This window comes from Polyodon spathula, chromosome 12 (genome assembly GCF_017654505.1).
Source record: "Polyodon spathula isolate WHYD16114869_AA chromosome 12, ASM1765450v1, whole genome shotgun sequence".
Taxonomy (NCBI): domain Eukaryota; kingdom Metazoa; phylum Chordata; class Actinopteri; order Acipenseriformes; family Polyodontidae; genus Polyodon; species Polyodon spathula.
This window is the reverse complement of record NC_054545.1, coordinates 28,341,369-28,358,774: the sequence shown is the minus strand read 5'-3', so window position 1 is coordinate 28,358,774 and position 17,406 is coordinate 28,341,369. Positions and strand designations below refer to the sequence as shown.

General features: G+C 38.4%; 1 protein-coding gene across 1 annotated transcript in view; it reads left to right on the top strand.

Moving 5' to 3' along the window:
* Positions 1-17,406, top strand: part of LOC121324684 (short transient receptor potential channel 7-like) — a 45,175-nt gene that overhangs the window by 19,897 nt on the left and 7,872 nt on the right. The window contains exons 4-7 of the mRNA XM_041266799.1: positions 4,111-4,275; positions 7,713-7,929; positions 11,472-11,705; positions 15,277-15,541. Coding sequence (XP_041122733.1) covers positions 4,111-4,275; positions 7,713-7,929; positions 11,472-11,705; positions 15,277-15,541 — 881 coding nt within the window. The remainder of the gene's footprint in view (positions 1-4,110; positions 4,276-7,712; positions 7,930-11,471; positions 11,706-15,276; positions 15,542-17,406) is intronic.

The window sequence follows — 17,406 nt, the reverse complement described above, 5'->3', positions numbered from 1 at the left end:
ATAGATGAGTCTTGATATTAGATTTGGCTGGTAATGGTGGGTTAACAATATTAATTAGTTTTTATCGAAAGCAGTTTTCTTGTAAGAATGAGAGCTTTGAAGGAGAGTAAAAGCTTCCAAATAATGATAAATGTGCATCTGCAAACTGGTTGTTTTGTCATTTACATTTAATTTGATTTGATGTTTCCTTTTTTTAAGTTGTCATGCCTTTAAACCACAACATAGAAACATGCCTGCTCTGTAAAGCACTTTCTAATCAGTAGAATAAAAATAAAAATAAAAAAAGCAGCTGTGCACCAGGAGCTTGAAAACACGTATATATATAGAATGCTTATAAACAAGCAACATCGTTCATAATGTTTACCAGTTAATTACAGATTCATTCATTATCATTTCCACACTGGCACTTGGAGTGTGTGTTGGAGGGGGGGAGTGGGGTTGGGGGCAGAATGAAATGGCTGCAGTCATTTGTAAGGATTCTTACAAATTTGCAGTACTCAGTGAGCATATTCTGCAATTATTTGTTTCCTTAGTGGAAATGCAGTGATGTTCATTCGAATGCTTTGTAAATGTTTCACAAAGTGGTCTGCTAAATGCCGTTTAGTTTCCCAAATGTACAGTTTGTTACATTTCTTGCCGATATGGCAATATACAATTCCTTTAGAGCTGCATGCAAAAGGTTAATGGATGCTGATTTAATGCCTCTGACCATATATATGGTTTATTGCCGGTGTGACAGTTAGATTGTTGCATGTCAACCATACTGCAGAAATCAAAAGGTATAGCATAAGAATCCAAAATAATGGATGCCTACTGGAAGCTATTGTGAATTGGTTTCTGGCCTGTGCCTAGATACGTGGGTTTGTTGTTTTAGAGAAGCTCAGGATTGGATAGTGATGAAAGTCTACTATCTCTGTTCTTTGATTCCTAACATTCCTGATCAGGCAAGCAGGACTGTATAGACAGGAATGAGGACCCCCCCACCAGAACAAGGGAAGCCCTATTTAACTTGCAGATTCAATTGGTGGATGTACTGTACTAACTTGTTCCACAACAGGGTGTCCCATAAGTCAACCACTGGCAACACTATATATTATGCAATATATTTGCTTTATGTTTTTAATATCATGATCCTAATTTTGCATGCAGAGGTTCACATTAAAATTGGTTTTGCTCCTCTTTGTTTAAAGATATTTTATACCTGAAAGGAACTAGAGAGACAAGAAATATTAAGAATTATGCCTGTGATGGACCAAAAATAGAAGAAAATAATAAAGCAATGAGAAATATTGATATTTCTTCAGAATAATATACAGTGGATCTTTCTTTCATTCCTAAAAAAAAAAAAAAAAAAACTGCTGACATGCCTGTGAAATGCAAATGCCATGTAGAATTGTATACAGTACACTACACTGAAATTTCCCTTTTCCCATCATTTTTTGTAGATTGAAGAGGGTTCCTTTAATGGGAAGTTGTATGGCACAAAATGCAAATTTTCCGAATTTGTTACCACAGAAAGTTACATTCAGCTTTTTTAATCATACATTTTAAAATCTTCTTGCAAAAATCTATAATAGCACATTTCCACGTTGGCAGTACTGAATGTGGCACTCCAGGAGGAATTCACGACAGTGTAACCAGAGGGTATTTGATATGGAAATGGCTTCTATTATATCACTCATGGCAGCTTCTGGCACCCAAGGGAATGTGTTCCTCTCAGCAGTGATTTCTGAGGATTATGATCGTGAGGTTTATTTTTAATAGAAAAGTCAATTAAATCCTAAAAGTTTTCCAGTCGCATCCACAGTTTTCAAATAAAACAACCAGCAATTAACAATGATTTTACTTCATATGCTCATTCTCTAATGTCAGCCAGGCATTTGGTCGCCTTTTTAAGCATTTAATGGTATGGAGCACTGTGTCTTTTTAGTCCTGTGTGAATCGACCATGTTAGTGTTATGTTAGAATTGATACAGCATTTCTGGGTTATTCGCCTCAAAGCAATACCAGCCTTCACAATAAACCATAATATAATATTAAAATTGATATGATATGTCCTGTGATGTTTCAGTTCAGTAAAACACTACGTGCATAAACAAGGGATGGACAAAAATACAAAATATAATTTGCGACTGTTAAAAAAATGGATGCTTTGATTAACGGTGCTTTTGAAGATATATGGAAATACATATCACTCAAGCGAGGAAATTGTTATCTAGCCTTTGGAGAAGAAGGTACAATGAAATTAGATTTTTACACCCAGTTCATTGTTTACAATTCATGCACAAATGAGGCTTTTCTGGCCACAGTATCTCATTTCTTTTCGAATTTACTGACTTTCCATGATGAAAACTAATCCACATCTGGGAGGTTAATAGACATCCTCCGCTTTTCACCAACTCTGAGGACACCTGGTTTTTAGTACCATGTGAATCATGCTTTACACATTGTGTCAAAACAGGCAGGTAAAGAAATAAAGCATCAATACAATAATACTAATATTAACACTAATAATAATTTATTATACAACACTAATAAAATTGAAAATGAAACTTGTATAAATGTGCAATTGCTGTGCTCAATCCTGAAAAAGCAACATAATTCAGATCATGCAGTACTGTAGTCTCCAGCTAAGAGAAAACATCTTGAGAAGCAACAAAGTGTTCTTATAGCCAAAGTGTTTTGTAAGATGGAGTTAGCCACCAGACACAATATGAATCAATCAATAAATATGAATCACATTGCATCAACATACAGTATGAATATAACTGAAGTCAAATAAAATAAATATGCAAATGCATGTTAAAAAACTATAATAATAAAGTAACAGACAAACTAACTTTAATAAACTGTCAAACTAAATTAACAGAGCAACCCTAAAAAATGCAGCAGCAATATACGAGAAATGCACATTACTTAACAGAATGGTGAAGCAACTGGAAACATCAAATTGTTTGGCAACTTGTGTCAGGTTTTTTACAAGACCTCAAACAACTTTTTGTAGTAAGAGAAACAAGCTCGTTTCATCATTTCGTGCCATTTTGTAGTGAAGACGGAATAACCGTTTGAATTTAAGTTTGATAATGACGAGTTATCAGGTTAAAAACAGTACTGTATCCATTGTGAACGAATCGCTATCGGTGCCAAGAAGGTGTTCTTTTAAGTGAAGTTCCTGTTCCTTTAGCTGGAATATTTACAATGGGAACAATCAGTTTCACCAAAAGGGTGTTCCTGTAATTGAAGTGTTCTCTTAGGAGGTGTTCCTATAAGTGGAGTCTACTGTACTAACGTGCAATGCTGCTAACATGCATGCATATGGCTACAGCACCAATGTGTGGGGTTATACTTCAATGTATTCATGTTTTCTTCTAATCCCTTGGTGTTTTTGTGGTTTGCTTTTGACCTCCAGAACTACAAAAGCTAGTGCAGTATATAATGCATTTACTGTGTTTCAAATTAACATGTTTTATTTGTGTTTTGTACTTGTGTCAGTAAACACTTTACATTATGTGATGTGTTTCCAGTGTTCAACATACTATTAATAGCCTCTTTGCTTGCTTTTTGTATGGAATGAACAGGGTTTTGATTTGTGTAAACATTTATAAAGTGATGTGGTGTTTTCACTTTCAGTCTTGTGCTGTGTTAGCTATGTCCTGTGAGCATTTGGATACAATAAAAATGTGGCACTTAATTTAACTTGTAACACAATCACTGCCATAAATACCTATAAAAAACCAAACACTTAAGCATCCGTTATATTCGTGAAAGTAGCTAAAATAAAGATCACAAAAAAGGATTTTACAGTATTTTTTTCATTAGTAACTACAGAAAACTATATTTGTTTGTTGTCATAAGGGCTTGATAATGAATGAACAGCTGAGTTCAACCATGCTGTTGCCTACTGTGTTACACAGTAGTTATCAAGTAAAACCATTGGTAAATAACATGGTATTACAATGCAATTACATGTCTATTCATGCACTGTAAAAGTGATACCAGCCTTTCATATATTTAACAAAATATCTTCTTTCAAGTCAATGGACCCTTCTGGTTTGTATTTCAAAAGGTATTGTTTTGAGCCTGTTGTTATAATTGCTTTCTTTGTTTCAGTTTGTTGCCCATCCTAACTGCCAGCAACAGCTGCTCACTATATGGTATGAGAACCTCTCTGGGTTAAGGCAGCAGTCCATGGGAGTGAAGTGCTTGACAGTGCTCGGAGTCACCACTGGGCTCCCATTCCTGGCCATCGCGTACTGGATCATGCCCTGCAGCAAGGTACAGGCTTCTTCAGGTGCATACATATATAATTGTTTATTTTCTATAGTACTGTACGGAAACGTACAGCTCAACAAAGAGTAGTTGACTACATATTAATTAAGCACTAGAATCCAGACTTGTAAGTTCATTTTGCAATGGGCTTCCTGATTGGTAGAATAAAGTTCTGAGGTTTCTAACTACTATTATTATAAGTATTATTATTCATTTTCTATATGTATAGAACATAATCTTGCCCATATAAACTATAACTTACATTCTGACATTATGATGCAACAGTATATAAAAAAATTTATCTCTTTTGACCATGAAACTTTCTTTCAAAGTGGAATTTCATATAATATATTACAGGTAATAGTGACATAATGTTCTGTATATTAATAACACTTGTATAACACACACTTGTGTATTACCTGCAGCTTTTCTTTCCAAATAAATTATTTACATGCACTTGTCTAGTTTAATATTCTGGTGTTGAAATGAATGCTTTGTATAATGTACATTCCAAAAACAGAAGATGTAAAAAGATTATTCTCAGGGTCTGCCTGCATTTAAATCAATTGAACAACCTCCATAGTGTTTTCCCTGCATCTCCTTGCTAACTCGATGATCTACTGTGACACTTCCCAAAGCCTGGGTTGTAGGGATGTATACATGTTATGCATCTGTAAAGCTTCTGATCACTATTCTTCTCATTAATATTGCATTCAAGCAACCTTGCTTATGTTTATGATGCATTTTAGAAAGCAGTGGTGTGGTATAGTACCATGTGTTTTGCAAACATTAAAGATGCTAATCTCTGGGGTATGAACCATTAGTTTTATACAGTATATGGATCAGGATCTTCCTTCAGAATCTATGAATGCTGATAGAACTTGTCTTTTAAATGATGAAAATTCCAGAAGGATATTTGCTTTCAGAAAACATGATTGCAGATGTTCAGTTCAGAGTATGATATTCTAACAGCTACAGAGGAGGTAGGGCTACAGAAAGATGTTCATGATTTAATTCAACTGCACTGTGATGTGCAAGGCAGTGTCTTGTATTTGTTAAAAAGGAAAGATAAATACACACATTCTAGCTATAGATACAGCAAAGAGTTAGCTATATATATACACACACACACACACACACACACACACACACACACACACACACACACACACACACAAGATATTCAGAATAGGGTACTTCTGGATTATATTACATGGATTATAATGCTGTTAATACTAGAAATAGAATTGCTTAGCACTCCTTTGAAGGATATGTGCAAATAAGCAATGCAATAGTAGACATTGAACCAAGTACATGTTATACATTTATTTGTTCCACATGTGTGTGGAAAATATACTATATTGAGTGTTGTACTTAACCCATGAATCAGGATAGCTCATTGACTGATGAGCCTCAAAGTGGTCATAGTGGTTGTACAGGAGTGTTATATAGAGAGTTGTGGCACATTTGCAGCCCCCAGCATTGCCTGTCATACTTTAATACAACCTAGGTAGAAATCTGAAAAGAAGAAGCAGAGCCCATAATAACTGCTCTAAATGAAGCCTCTTTATTATTTCGACTGCACTCTTCACTGCACTCAGACATGCTCTGGAGATTTAGACAGAGGCTTGTGTTTGTACTGTATTTCAGCAACAACATTTGCTAACTTTTTTTTTTCCTGTGGGATTCGCTAATACATAGGGAAGAAATACCAAAGCACTGCCTCTAACCCTTACACTCAGGGACTGGATTTGTGCCTTTATTTTAATGGCCTTATTTGTGGTGCTAGTCATAAAAATCTAGTGCTAGTATTTACCTTGTGGGAGGCTGTGTGGTCCAGTGGTTAAAGAAAAGGGCTTGTAACCAGGAGGTCCCCGGCTCATGACTATGACAAAGAAGGGGCATGCAATCTCACATTGGCATGTATCTGCATGAAGAAGATCCCTTTACAAGAGCACAGGGCATGAACATCTTTCATTTACATTTTTCTTTGTGAGCATGTGTATTTAAAGGTATTGATAACATATTGACATGCTGCTGCATCTTCCAGTCCACAAGTTCACGTGACAATTGGTTTCATAGTTTTTGATCTAGGTTGAGAGCGCCCCCTAGTGAGGCAGCAGCAAAGTTTCCGCAGCACAGCTAATGCTTCTTTGAGAGCACTTAGTGATATGTTTTATAATATTTGTGGTAGTGGGTGTTCACTTGCATCTTAAATACATTTTATTGCTGGAAGGGGACTGGTTTATATTCTGACACTTTGAAATGAATATTAACAGCTTTCAATCAGTGTAAAGTCAGTCAAATGAATTGACTAATAATTACTTCACCACCTTCTCTATTTAACACTACAGATTTTTTTGTACTCCCAGGAAGTAGGAGTATATAATAACTGCCTGTAAAGATCTGCATTACAGCTAGAACTGAAGGATTAAACGAGTAGCAGGTTTGCCCACAGTATTATGGTGACTGCCCTTATAATAAAATTGCTGTCTGCTTATTGTCTGCTGCCAAGATTCTGATTGGAGGGTTGTCCTGAAAGCACTTATACCGACAGAACATGTTCTCCTGTTTCTGAAAAGTACAAGTGCCACTTTGGTACCATATTATCAGCATACAAAGATCAACCAGGGTAAATGTGAGACAAGCAAAAATATCATCTATAGAAGATGGGGCATCATATTTGAAATAACAGCAGATGTAATAGGCCGGACACAGGTGCTCAAAAGTGCAAGCTATGATAAGCTATCGATGTCACTATCATTTCCGACACTGTCATAAATTCAGAAATCAATCATCAAGAACTTCAAGCATTTTGATTGATGAAAAGATAAATAGAACTGTTTTACGATGCTGTTTCTGTTCCCCGCTGTTTCCCTCTACGGTTTCTTCAGCATTTCTACACAAACTGGTTACAAAAACCATACCAGAAAGTTGGAAACTGCAGGGCTGCGCTCACTACAGAGCTTGACACTGAGATGTGTGTGCCCTTAAACAGTCTTTCACAGCTATTCATTCACATGTTAGCAGCTCTTGTGCTGAAACACACAATAATCAAATAATTGATGGCAAGCCTGTAAATAACCGTTGCCTCAAAATGAACTAGAAGGTAATAATGATAAGTTTGACTGTTTTGTTCATATTTATCATTCTGCATGTGCCATCTCATTTCTCCTTATCTGTCAAGGCTCACAAGTCCTCTTAAGTGAAAGTGTCAATTGTGATGATACACACTAAGGCTTTCTAACAAAAGCTACACATATAAATCTCAATATGGAGTGTGCATACAGGGATAAGATAAATGTAATTTATTGTGTGTTCATGAATGCTCCATTAGCTTTCCTATAAAATAGCACCTGTTTTATTATTATCCGCCACAATGATTGGCTGCTTAAGGTATAAATTGAAGATTCACAAAACCAAATAAAGCTTTTACTTTACAGTTGGGACAAATCCTGCGAAGCCCATTTATGAAGTTTGTCGCCCATGCTGTTTCCTTCACCATCTTCCTTGGGCTGTTAGTTATCAATGCTTCGGACCGGTTTGAAGGCGTGAAGAACCTGCCCAATGAAACCATCACCGACCACCCTAGACAAATCTTCAGGGTGAAGACCACCCAGTTTTCCTGGACTGAGATGCTGATCATGAACTGGGTGTTAGGTGAGTATGGTTTTCTGAAACGGATGGCCGTCGTATTCTCACAGGGATGCTTTCTGAAGTGGAATACAAAGGTTTTCTTTTTGTGTTGCAAAATGTGTTACAAATCTTAGTTTACATTTTCTGGGATTCTTTAATGACAAACTCCATTAAAAAACAAAATAAAAATCTAATAAAAATATTTTTGTAACTGTTGAACTTTTAAAAAATTTCTAAAATGTGCAATATAGATATATGTATATATATATATTATATATATATATATAATTATATATATATATTATATATAAGATATATATATATATACATAGCTACAGTGCCTTGCAAAAGTATTCAGACCCCTGACCAATTCTCTCATATTAATAAATTACAAATGGTACATTCAAATTTCCTTCTGTTTGATATTTTATTTTAAAACACTTAAACTCAAACTCAATTATTGTAAGGTGACATTGGTATTACGTTGGGAAATATTTTTAAGAAAAATAAAAAACTGAAGCATCTTGCTTGCATAAGTATTCAAACCTTGTGCCGTGGAAGCTCTCAGTTTGCACCGATGAAAGAAATTGCCATAACGAGGACACAATTACCTTACCATTGGCCTCCACCTGTGAACCATTAAAGTTGCTGTCACATTTTCTGGATAAAAACCCCACTGTTGAAGGATCATTGGTAAGGCTGTGAATCTTAAGGAAAATGAAGACCAAAGAGCATTCTACAGAAGTTAGAGATAAAGTAATACAAATGCATAGATTAGGGAAAGGGTACAAAATAATATCCAAGTGTTTGGATATTCCAATGAGCACAGTTGGATCAATGATCAAGAAGTGGAAGCTGCATCACACCACCCAGGCACTGCCAAGAAAAGGCCGTCCCTCAAAACCCAGCACTCAAACAAGAAGGAGACTTGTGAGAGAAGCCACAGAGAGGCCAAAAATCACTTTGAAGGAGCTACGGAGTTCAGTGGCTGGGAGTGGAGTAATGGTGCACCAGTCAACCATATCAAGAGCTCTGCATAACACTGGCCTGTATGGGAGGGTGGCAAGAAAGAAGCCGTTACTCAAAAAGTACCATCTAAAAGCACGTCTGGAGTTTGCCAGAAAGCATGACAGTGACCCAGCTGCGAGGTGGGAAAAGGTTTTGTGGTCAGATGAGACCAAGATAGAGCTTTTTGGCCAAAACTCTATGTGTGGCGCAAACCTAACACTGCCCATGCCTCAAGACACACCATCCCTTCAGTGAAGTATGGTGGTGGCAGCATCATGCTGTGGGGATGCTTCTCATCAGCAGGGACTGGGCATCTTGTTACAATTGAAGGAAGAATGGATGGAGCAAAATACAGGAAAATACTGGAAGAGAATCTGCTTCAGTCCGCTAAAAAACTGAAGCTTGGGAGGAAATTCACCTTTCAGCAGGACAATGATCCCAAGCACAAGGCCAAAAAAACATTGGAGTGGCCCAGGGACAAAAAGGTGAATGTTCTACAGTGGCCCAGTCAAAGTCCTGATCTCAATCCCATTGAGAATCTGTGGCACTATTTGAAAATTGTGGTCCACAAGCGTCATCCAACCAACCTGAACAACCTGGAGCAAATCTGCCAAGAAGAATGGGCCAAAATCACTCCGACACTGTGTGCAAAGCTGGTACATACTTACCCCAAAAGACTTAAAGCTGTTATTGCAGTGAAAGGTGGCTCTACCAAATATTAATGTGTGGGGGCTGAATACTTATGCAAGCAAGATATTTCAGTTTTTTATTTTTCTTAAAAATATTTCCTAATATAAAACCAATGTCACCTTACAATAATTGATTTCGAGTTTAAGTGTTTTAAAATAAAATATCGAACAAAACGAAATTTCATTGTACCATTTGTAATTCAGTAATATGAGAGAATTGGTCAGGGGTCTGAATACTTTTGCAAGGCACTGTATGTATATGTATGTATATATATATATATATATATATATATATATATATATATATATATATATATATATCCAATATATTTATGGTGGGATTAATAAATACACTATGGATAACAAAACATTAAAAGAGTACGTCGTCATGGATTAATTATACGTCATCAGCTCGACTTCTTATTCATAAAAATACGATTAGATTTTTTTAACTAAATTAAATTAATCTAATTCGTTCCAATAATTATATCTCTAGAGACAAGTATCCTTTTCACACAACCATGTGGAATAAAGCAGAGCTCTCCAACCTTTTTGTCTAAAAGAGCAGCCGATCTGATTAGAATCAATCGATTCAATAGGACGTTATCAAGCAAAATCGGCCAGTAGGTTTCTACTAGCCTCCTAACCCCTGGATCTACCTTCTAACCCTAAATCTAATGTCTAGAACTTACGTAAGCTCAACCCGTAAACTTAACTGTGTTACTATTAAACTGTTACTATTATTTCAACATCGCTTGATTAGCGCCTCTAGCGACTACTACACCCGACGTCCATTCAAGCGATTGATCCAGACCTACTCTACCTAGGCACCTACTGGCCCACTCCTCTGGGATGATTTTCCTTGATAATGTTCCATTCAATTGACTGATTCTCAGGTGCAAAGAGCCATACATTACAAGATCATTTTAATTCTAAATCCTGCTTTTTTGGTTTCCAGAGGCACTGTGATTGCTACTGGAACCTTGATTGGAAATAACTTTCAGACACAGCAGTGTTCCTAAGAAATGAGCCCCTGTACTGAAGTCTTGTAATTGCTGACTTTGAATTGCAATCAAAGCGAGTTGAAAGCAGGCTTTATGACTGCGCTCACCTTCAGGATTTAACATCTAAAAGTATTGACTGCTTCATGGCGAATTATGAATATGGGAGATTTAGTACAATAATGTATTAATAGGCCTATTTGAATGATAACAGCATCATTAAGATCAAAACTTTCTTGATTGTCAAACTTTTTTTTTTTTTATGTTATTGGCATGATTTTGTTTCTAAAAGAAAAAAAGGTGACACAACATGAACCACTGAGATGAAAAAGCATATATGTGTAATTTTAGGAAAGATTGTGAATCTGGTTCTAAAATAACTATTTTTGTCTGTGCATCTAGTGGAGAGCTATGCGTACAGACAAGTTCAATATTATTCATGTAATTGAACTTCAATCACTTCAAATTTGAAAAAAAATGGATATCTCAAAGTGTGCTTACTACTGTATATGTGGTTCTTCATCAGAATGCTTCAGATGTCTCTAATCTGTTTAATTGCTCTTACAATGTCAAACTTAGTGTTACACCAATAAAAGAAAAGTCTAATTCCAATAACTTTATTAGATGTGTATAATAATGACAATTCGGAAAGCAATAGTGTTAAAAGAATCTTAATGCATCACAATGATAAGTGTTGGCAAAAAGTATTTTTCAGTGTCTTAGTGCGTTTCCTGCCAAGTTAATGCCTCCGATTCACCTGGGCTCTCTTGTCTGTATTGTGAGGACAGCATGTCCAGCAGTGATACGGAGTCTGACTCCCGGTGTGTGAGGCATGGCAGATACCCAAGTGCTGCCCTTCTCTCTGCAGGGATGATCTGGTCGGAGTGTAAGGAGATCTGGGCGGAGGGGCCCCGGGAGTATGTCATGCACCTCTGGAACGTGCTGGACTTTGGCATGCTTTCCATCTTCGTGGCTTCCTTCACTGCCAGGCTAATGGCCTTTCTGAAAGCCTCTGAGGCCCAGCTGTATGTGGATAACTACGTGAAGAACCCTGACATCAGCAACGTCACTCTGCCAGCCGAGGTGGCATACTTCACGTACGGTGAGAGCTAGAACTGTGATTTTCATGCAGCACTTGCCCATTGCCACAGGGGCTGTAGCGTTAGCGTAACCTTCTAAGGGTTTGCTTAATGCAGTCTCATCCTGTTATTTGAATTAAACACAGCGTGGACTATTTTAGCATGTTTACCATACTGGCTGTAACTTTGTATGTTAATAATTTAAAATTATAGCAAGAGCAAAACAGATGGAGGTGAACAATTTAGTTTTGGGGGCATCCTGGGAGTTGTGCAGAATCCAAACCCAGATTTAAATACATTTAAATGCAGGTGTTGCCAGTCGCTTAGTTATAACCATTGATCCCCCAATGATGGCTTCCATTAGCAAAAAAAATGATTGAGTACCGTGAGTGGCAATCACAACTTAGAATAGCAAGTACTGTAACAGGCAGTGCTGTGCCATGTGACACAATACTGTTATGGTTAAGCATGTTACTATAGATCTACTGAAAAGCGATACACATCTGTATAAAAGAGATTTACAAAGGTGTGGAAGGGTGAAGGGTAGTGGGTAATTCACTGACATGGGAGACAGATAGTTGGACTTGGCAACACCACACAGGTGCCCAGTTTATTTTCAGGGGTGCTTTTTGTTTCTTTAGCCCGCAGAGGGCGCTATTGGTCTGTGGTCTGCTTACCAGCTATGGTAAACAGAACCACAGGAATACCAAGCGATGGTAAACAGTTCAAGGTGCAGGTGCACTTGCAGGTACTTCAAACAATAATTCAAAAATAGAAGGCACAAAGAAACATGGAAAATAAAACAGTAATAAAACTACAAAGAAAAGGTGCTGCACTTGGCAGCGATATCCTGGTCGCAGCTACTCATGCGACCCGGATCACCGACCTACACTACCAGCTAACTAGCCTGCTCTGTTACAATACTCCGGGGTCTGCCCAAGGGTTCCCTGCTTTCACTGTCTCGCTGTGAAACTCTCAGTTTCTTTTTCTCCCGGCTGATTCTCGGTCCTGGACCAGCGCTTCTGCACTCTCGGTGCGTCTAAAAGGGCAGACCTGAGGAAACAGTAGAGCGTTATCTTATAGGGCTAACAATCTCCCCAAGACCCGCCTCCCAGCCATTCAGAGAGGTGGAAAGTACACACACCCACTTTCCCACCTCCCCGTGTCACTGCCATGACTCACATGCGGTTGTTGGACAACTGCTGCCCTCTTCCTGCAGCACTGTGAACACGCCAACAGAGTCAGCACAGATCTGCCCCTGCTACATATCCTTCCCCTCAGAATGACACCACTGGTTAATTCGAAAATCCTGCACCCCCATGCCTTCCCGAGAGAAAGTCTGCATTTTGATGCGGCTTTCCTGCTCGGTGGACTACCCTGAAGGCATAGGGCTGCAAGGCCAAGTACCACCGTGTGATTCTGGCGTTGCTATCTTTCATTCGGTGAAGCCATGCTAAAGGACCATGATCTGTAACTAGGGTGAAGTGTCACCCCAGGAGGTAGTACCAGAGTGACTCAACTGCCCATTTTACTGCGAGACACTCCATCTCGATGGTGCCATAAGTGTTCTCGCGGGGAAGGAGCTTCCTGCAGATGTACAGGACTGGGTGCTCGCTTCCCCGAACCTCCTGAGACAACACTGCCCTGAGACCTGTCTCTGATGCATCCGTCTGCAGGGTGAATCTCTTACCAAAATCCGGGCTGCATAGCACTGGCTTACTACACAGCCTCCGCTTCAAGGCGAGAAAGGCCCTCTGGCACAACTCCATCTACTGAACTGTATTTGGGGCAGCCTTCCGGGTGAGGTCTGTCAAGGGAGCAGCGAGCGTAGCGAAGCTCGGGATGAACTTCCTATAATAGCCTGTTAGTCCCAAGAAAGAGCATACCTGGGTTTTGGTTGTAGGAACCGACCAGTCAGCCAGGTCGGCCGAGGTCACACTCCATCACGGTGCAGTCCTGGGCGAAGTGACTCACCTCCCTCCACGTCCAACACCTCGGTGGGCTGGTTTCTGTCCTCGAAGCTTTGGCAACAGGTGGGAAAACTGGAGCCATAAAAGGGGCTCAACCGATAAGGTGTCCATGCGAGACCCCGGTCCGACACTGCAGCAACCAGTGGGTATCCCCACCCTGCCCCAGCTCCCGTGCTGGCAGCTCCCGCCGACACCCCCCGACCAAATCCTGGACTACCCCTTTCCCCAGTCTCTTCGCCTTCTCTGGGGCCAGTTGAGGGGACGATACGGTAGCCGCACTCCTCCCCGGCAGTCTCGCAGACGTTGGCTCCGCTGCCTGGTACTGCTCAGCTAATTCAACCACCCGGTCCAGAGTATCCGATGCCTGTCGCTGGACCCACAGCTGAGGTCCTGGGGCTAGACACTCCAGGAAGCACTCCTCCACAATGATCTCCACCAACCTGGCTTTGGTGTTCACGCCCGGGTTCAGCCAACCTAGGGCATAATCTTTCAGGCGGTGGGCAATGGCTCATGGGTGCTCCCCTGCCGCAAACTGCTCCTCCCGGAATTTCTTCCTATACCCCTCTGGTGTGGCCCCCACACGATTAAGGATGACGGTCTTCAGCGTGGGATAATCCATCATGCTCTCCGGGGACAGCGTCGCCGCTGCTTGAGCCTCTCTTGTGAGCTGAGGCAGCAGGTAGCTAGTCCATTGTGCTGGAGCCTACCTGGCCGAGGTCGCCATGGCCTCAAACACCTCTAAGTAGGCTTCTGGTCGATCCTCAGCCGTCATTTTTATTGGGCGTTGCAACTGGGGGTCTGGAGCTGCTGGTCTAGCCACCACTTGCACCGCAACAGTGAGAGTCTAGTGCAGGAGGTCCATCATAGCGGCGAACTGTATGGCATCCATTGCTAGTCTGCTCCTTCTGTGGATGCACTGCTTGGGGCAATGCCAGTGAATCCCACAGCTAACACCACGTGTGGAAGGGTGGTAGGTAATTCACTGACACGGGAGACAGACAGTTGGACTTGGCAACGCCACACAGGTGCTCAGTTTTATTTTCAGGGGTGCTTTTTGTTTCTTTAGCCCGCAGAGGGCGCTGTTGGTCCGTGGTCTGCTTACCAGCTATGGTAAACAGAACCACGGGAATACCAAGCGATGGTAAACAGTTCAGTGTGCAGGAGCACTCGCAGGTGCTTCAAACAATAATTAAAAAATAGAAGGCAAAAAGAAAAAGGGAAAATAAAACAGTAATAAAACTACAAAGAAAAGGTGCTGCACTTGGCAGCGATATCCCAGTCACCGCTACTCGTGCGACCCAGATCACCGACCTACGCTACCGGCTAACTAGTCTTCTCGTTTACAATACTCCGGGGAACCTACCCAATACAGTGGAAAGCATCTGTGCATTATTTGGCCTAATACGTTTGTTAACAGTGCCATCTTGTGGTCAAGCTGTCAAACAATATCGTCAATGTCCTCAGGGTTTCCTGCAGCTGTATTTACAACAGTATTGCCAAATCATATTGTTGTGTTGTTAAAAAAAAAAAAAATGTTTTAAGTTGTTCTTTAAAATCTGTTTTCTTAATTAAACACAGCGTGCATGATATGTGATTGTTCTTCAAATTGTTTTCTGTGTTTCAGCCAGGATCAAGTGGCTCCCGTCAGACCCCCAGATCATCTCGGAGGGATTGTACGCCGTTGCGGTGGTGCTGAGCTTCTCACGCATCGCTTACATCCTGCCCGCCAACGAGAGCTTCGGCCCGCTGCAGATCTCCCTGGGCAGGACGGTTAAAGATATCTTCAAGTTCATGGTCATCTTCATCATGGTGTTCGTGGCTTTCATGATCGGGATGTTCAACCTCTACTCCTACTATCTCGGAGCGAAATATAACCCTGCCTTCACAACGTGAGTCACAGCACGGGCTGGACTCATTTCCCAATGGAAATGTGCTCTGTTTCTGTGATAGTAAAATTAAAACTGGTACAAAACTAGTAATGTTACTTTGATACGATACACGTCTTTTCACAAATGTGCCAGCTGAAGCAACGTAGGGTGCAGGAATTAAGCCCAGAGCACACTAATTTACTAAATACTCTGGAAACTGGAAATCATTGAGCAGTCACATATCTACCAGCAGAGGGTGGTATTGTGCCTGTGTATCTTTTGATTCGTAATAGTCCAGTGATCCTTTTTTTTGTTTTTATTAATATAATGTATTAAAATACATACCAAAAGTTGCCGACAAAGGTGGGAAATAAATTGAAATGAGCACAGCTGTAGTAAGAACAGCTTCAGATCCTGATGTCCAGCTGCTCAACCACCTCTGCTTGTTGTAGTTACTGTGTAACAGCATTTCCAGTGGTAGTAATTACGCAGTTAATACAATGTAGTGCTAGTGAACCACTCAGTTGCAGGAAAGGTGTAATATTAGAAGTATTTTCTTGACAGTTTTATACCATTTCAAAATACATATGTATATATTCATCTTTGAAAATAATTATTTGACTTTGTTCGCAATATTGCCCTTAATTTGTTACAGATAATGACTTACTGATACTTATACATGGTTCCAAAACATTGTGGGCCTCATTTACTAAGCGGTGGTGATTTAGCCAGTATTGCGGGAGAAAAATTGAGATGATTGTGCGTGGTATATCTTAAAGTGTCATGCACTATTTAATAACTAATAAAAAGCAAAAATACCAGTGGAATAAATTCTAATTAGCATATTGTGGGATGACAACAGTCCTGAAGTTGCACACAGTATATATTTTATTGACAGCAGGGGAAGAACCTTACGTAGCGGTGGTAGTTAACATTAATCTGAACCCTGACATTAATCTGAACCCTAACATTAATCTGAACCCTAACGTTAGCCCATAAATGTAACCCCACATAGCACAACTTCCAGACAATTCCCATACAGATTTAAAAAAAAAAAAAAAAAAAAAAAAAAGGTTATGTAAATACAAAATTGATGCATTTTGTAGTAAATCAAAGTCAAAAAATTGATATGTAGTATCCGTAATTTCATTAATATAGATAAATACACTATTATTAAAATATATATTTAATAAAGTATTAATTTAATTGAAATAACTATTATTAAGTTTTATAATAATTAAATTATACATATTTAATAATAGAAAAAATCAAATTTAAAAATAAATTAAAAATATAAACATATATTATACTAATAAAATAATATTTAATAACTAATTATTATTTAATATATTATATAAAATTTAAAAAATATATTAATAAATATTATAATTATTATTCTAATAAACTATATTTATATTATAATTATATATATAAAGTATTTTTTAATAATAAAAATTTAAATATAGTTAAACATATAAACACAATAATATTTATAGTTTATATAAATAAAATATTTAAATTAATAACTTAAAAAAATATTTAAAATTAATTTTATTTATAATATTGATATTTATTAGTTTTTTTAGCAATATAAAGTATTAACCATTAAATATAATAAGAATGACACATTAATATATATAATAATAAAAATAATATAATAACATTATAGTAATACTTAAAATATTAACATATACATGTATGTTAATAAATAGATAATAAATATAATTTTACCTATATATGATAAGAAAATAAATATTATATTTTAATAAATTTAGAATGTACAATTGAAAATTATATACAGTTATGATTATAATTTAGTATAAATTTATCATTACATATTTATATTGATATCTAAAATCAATATAAACAAATGTGTATATTAATAT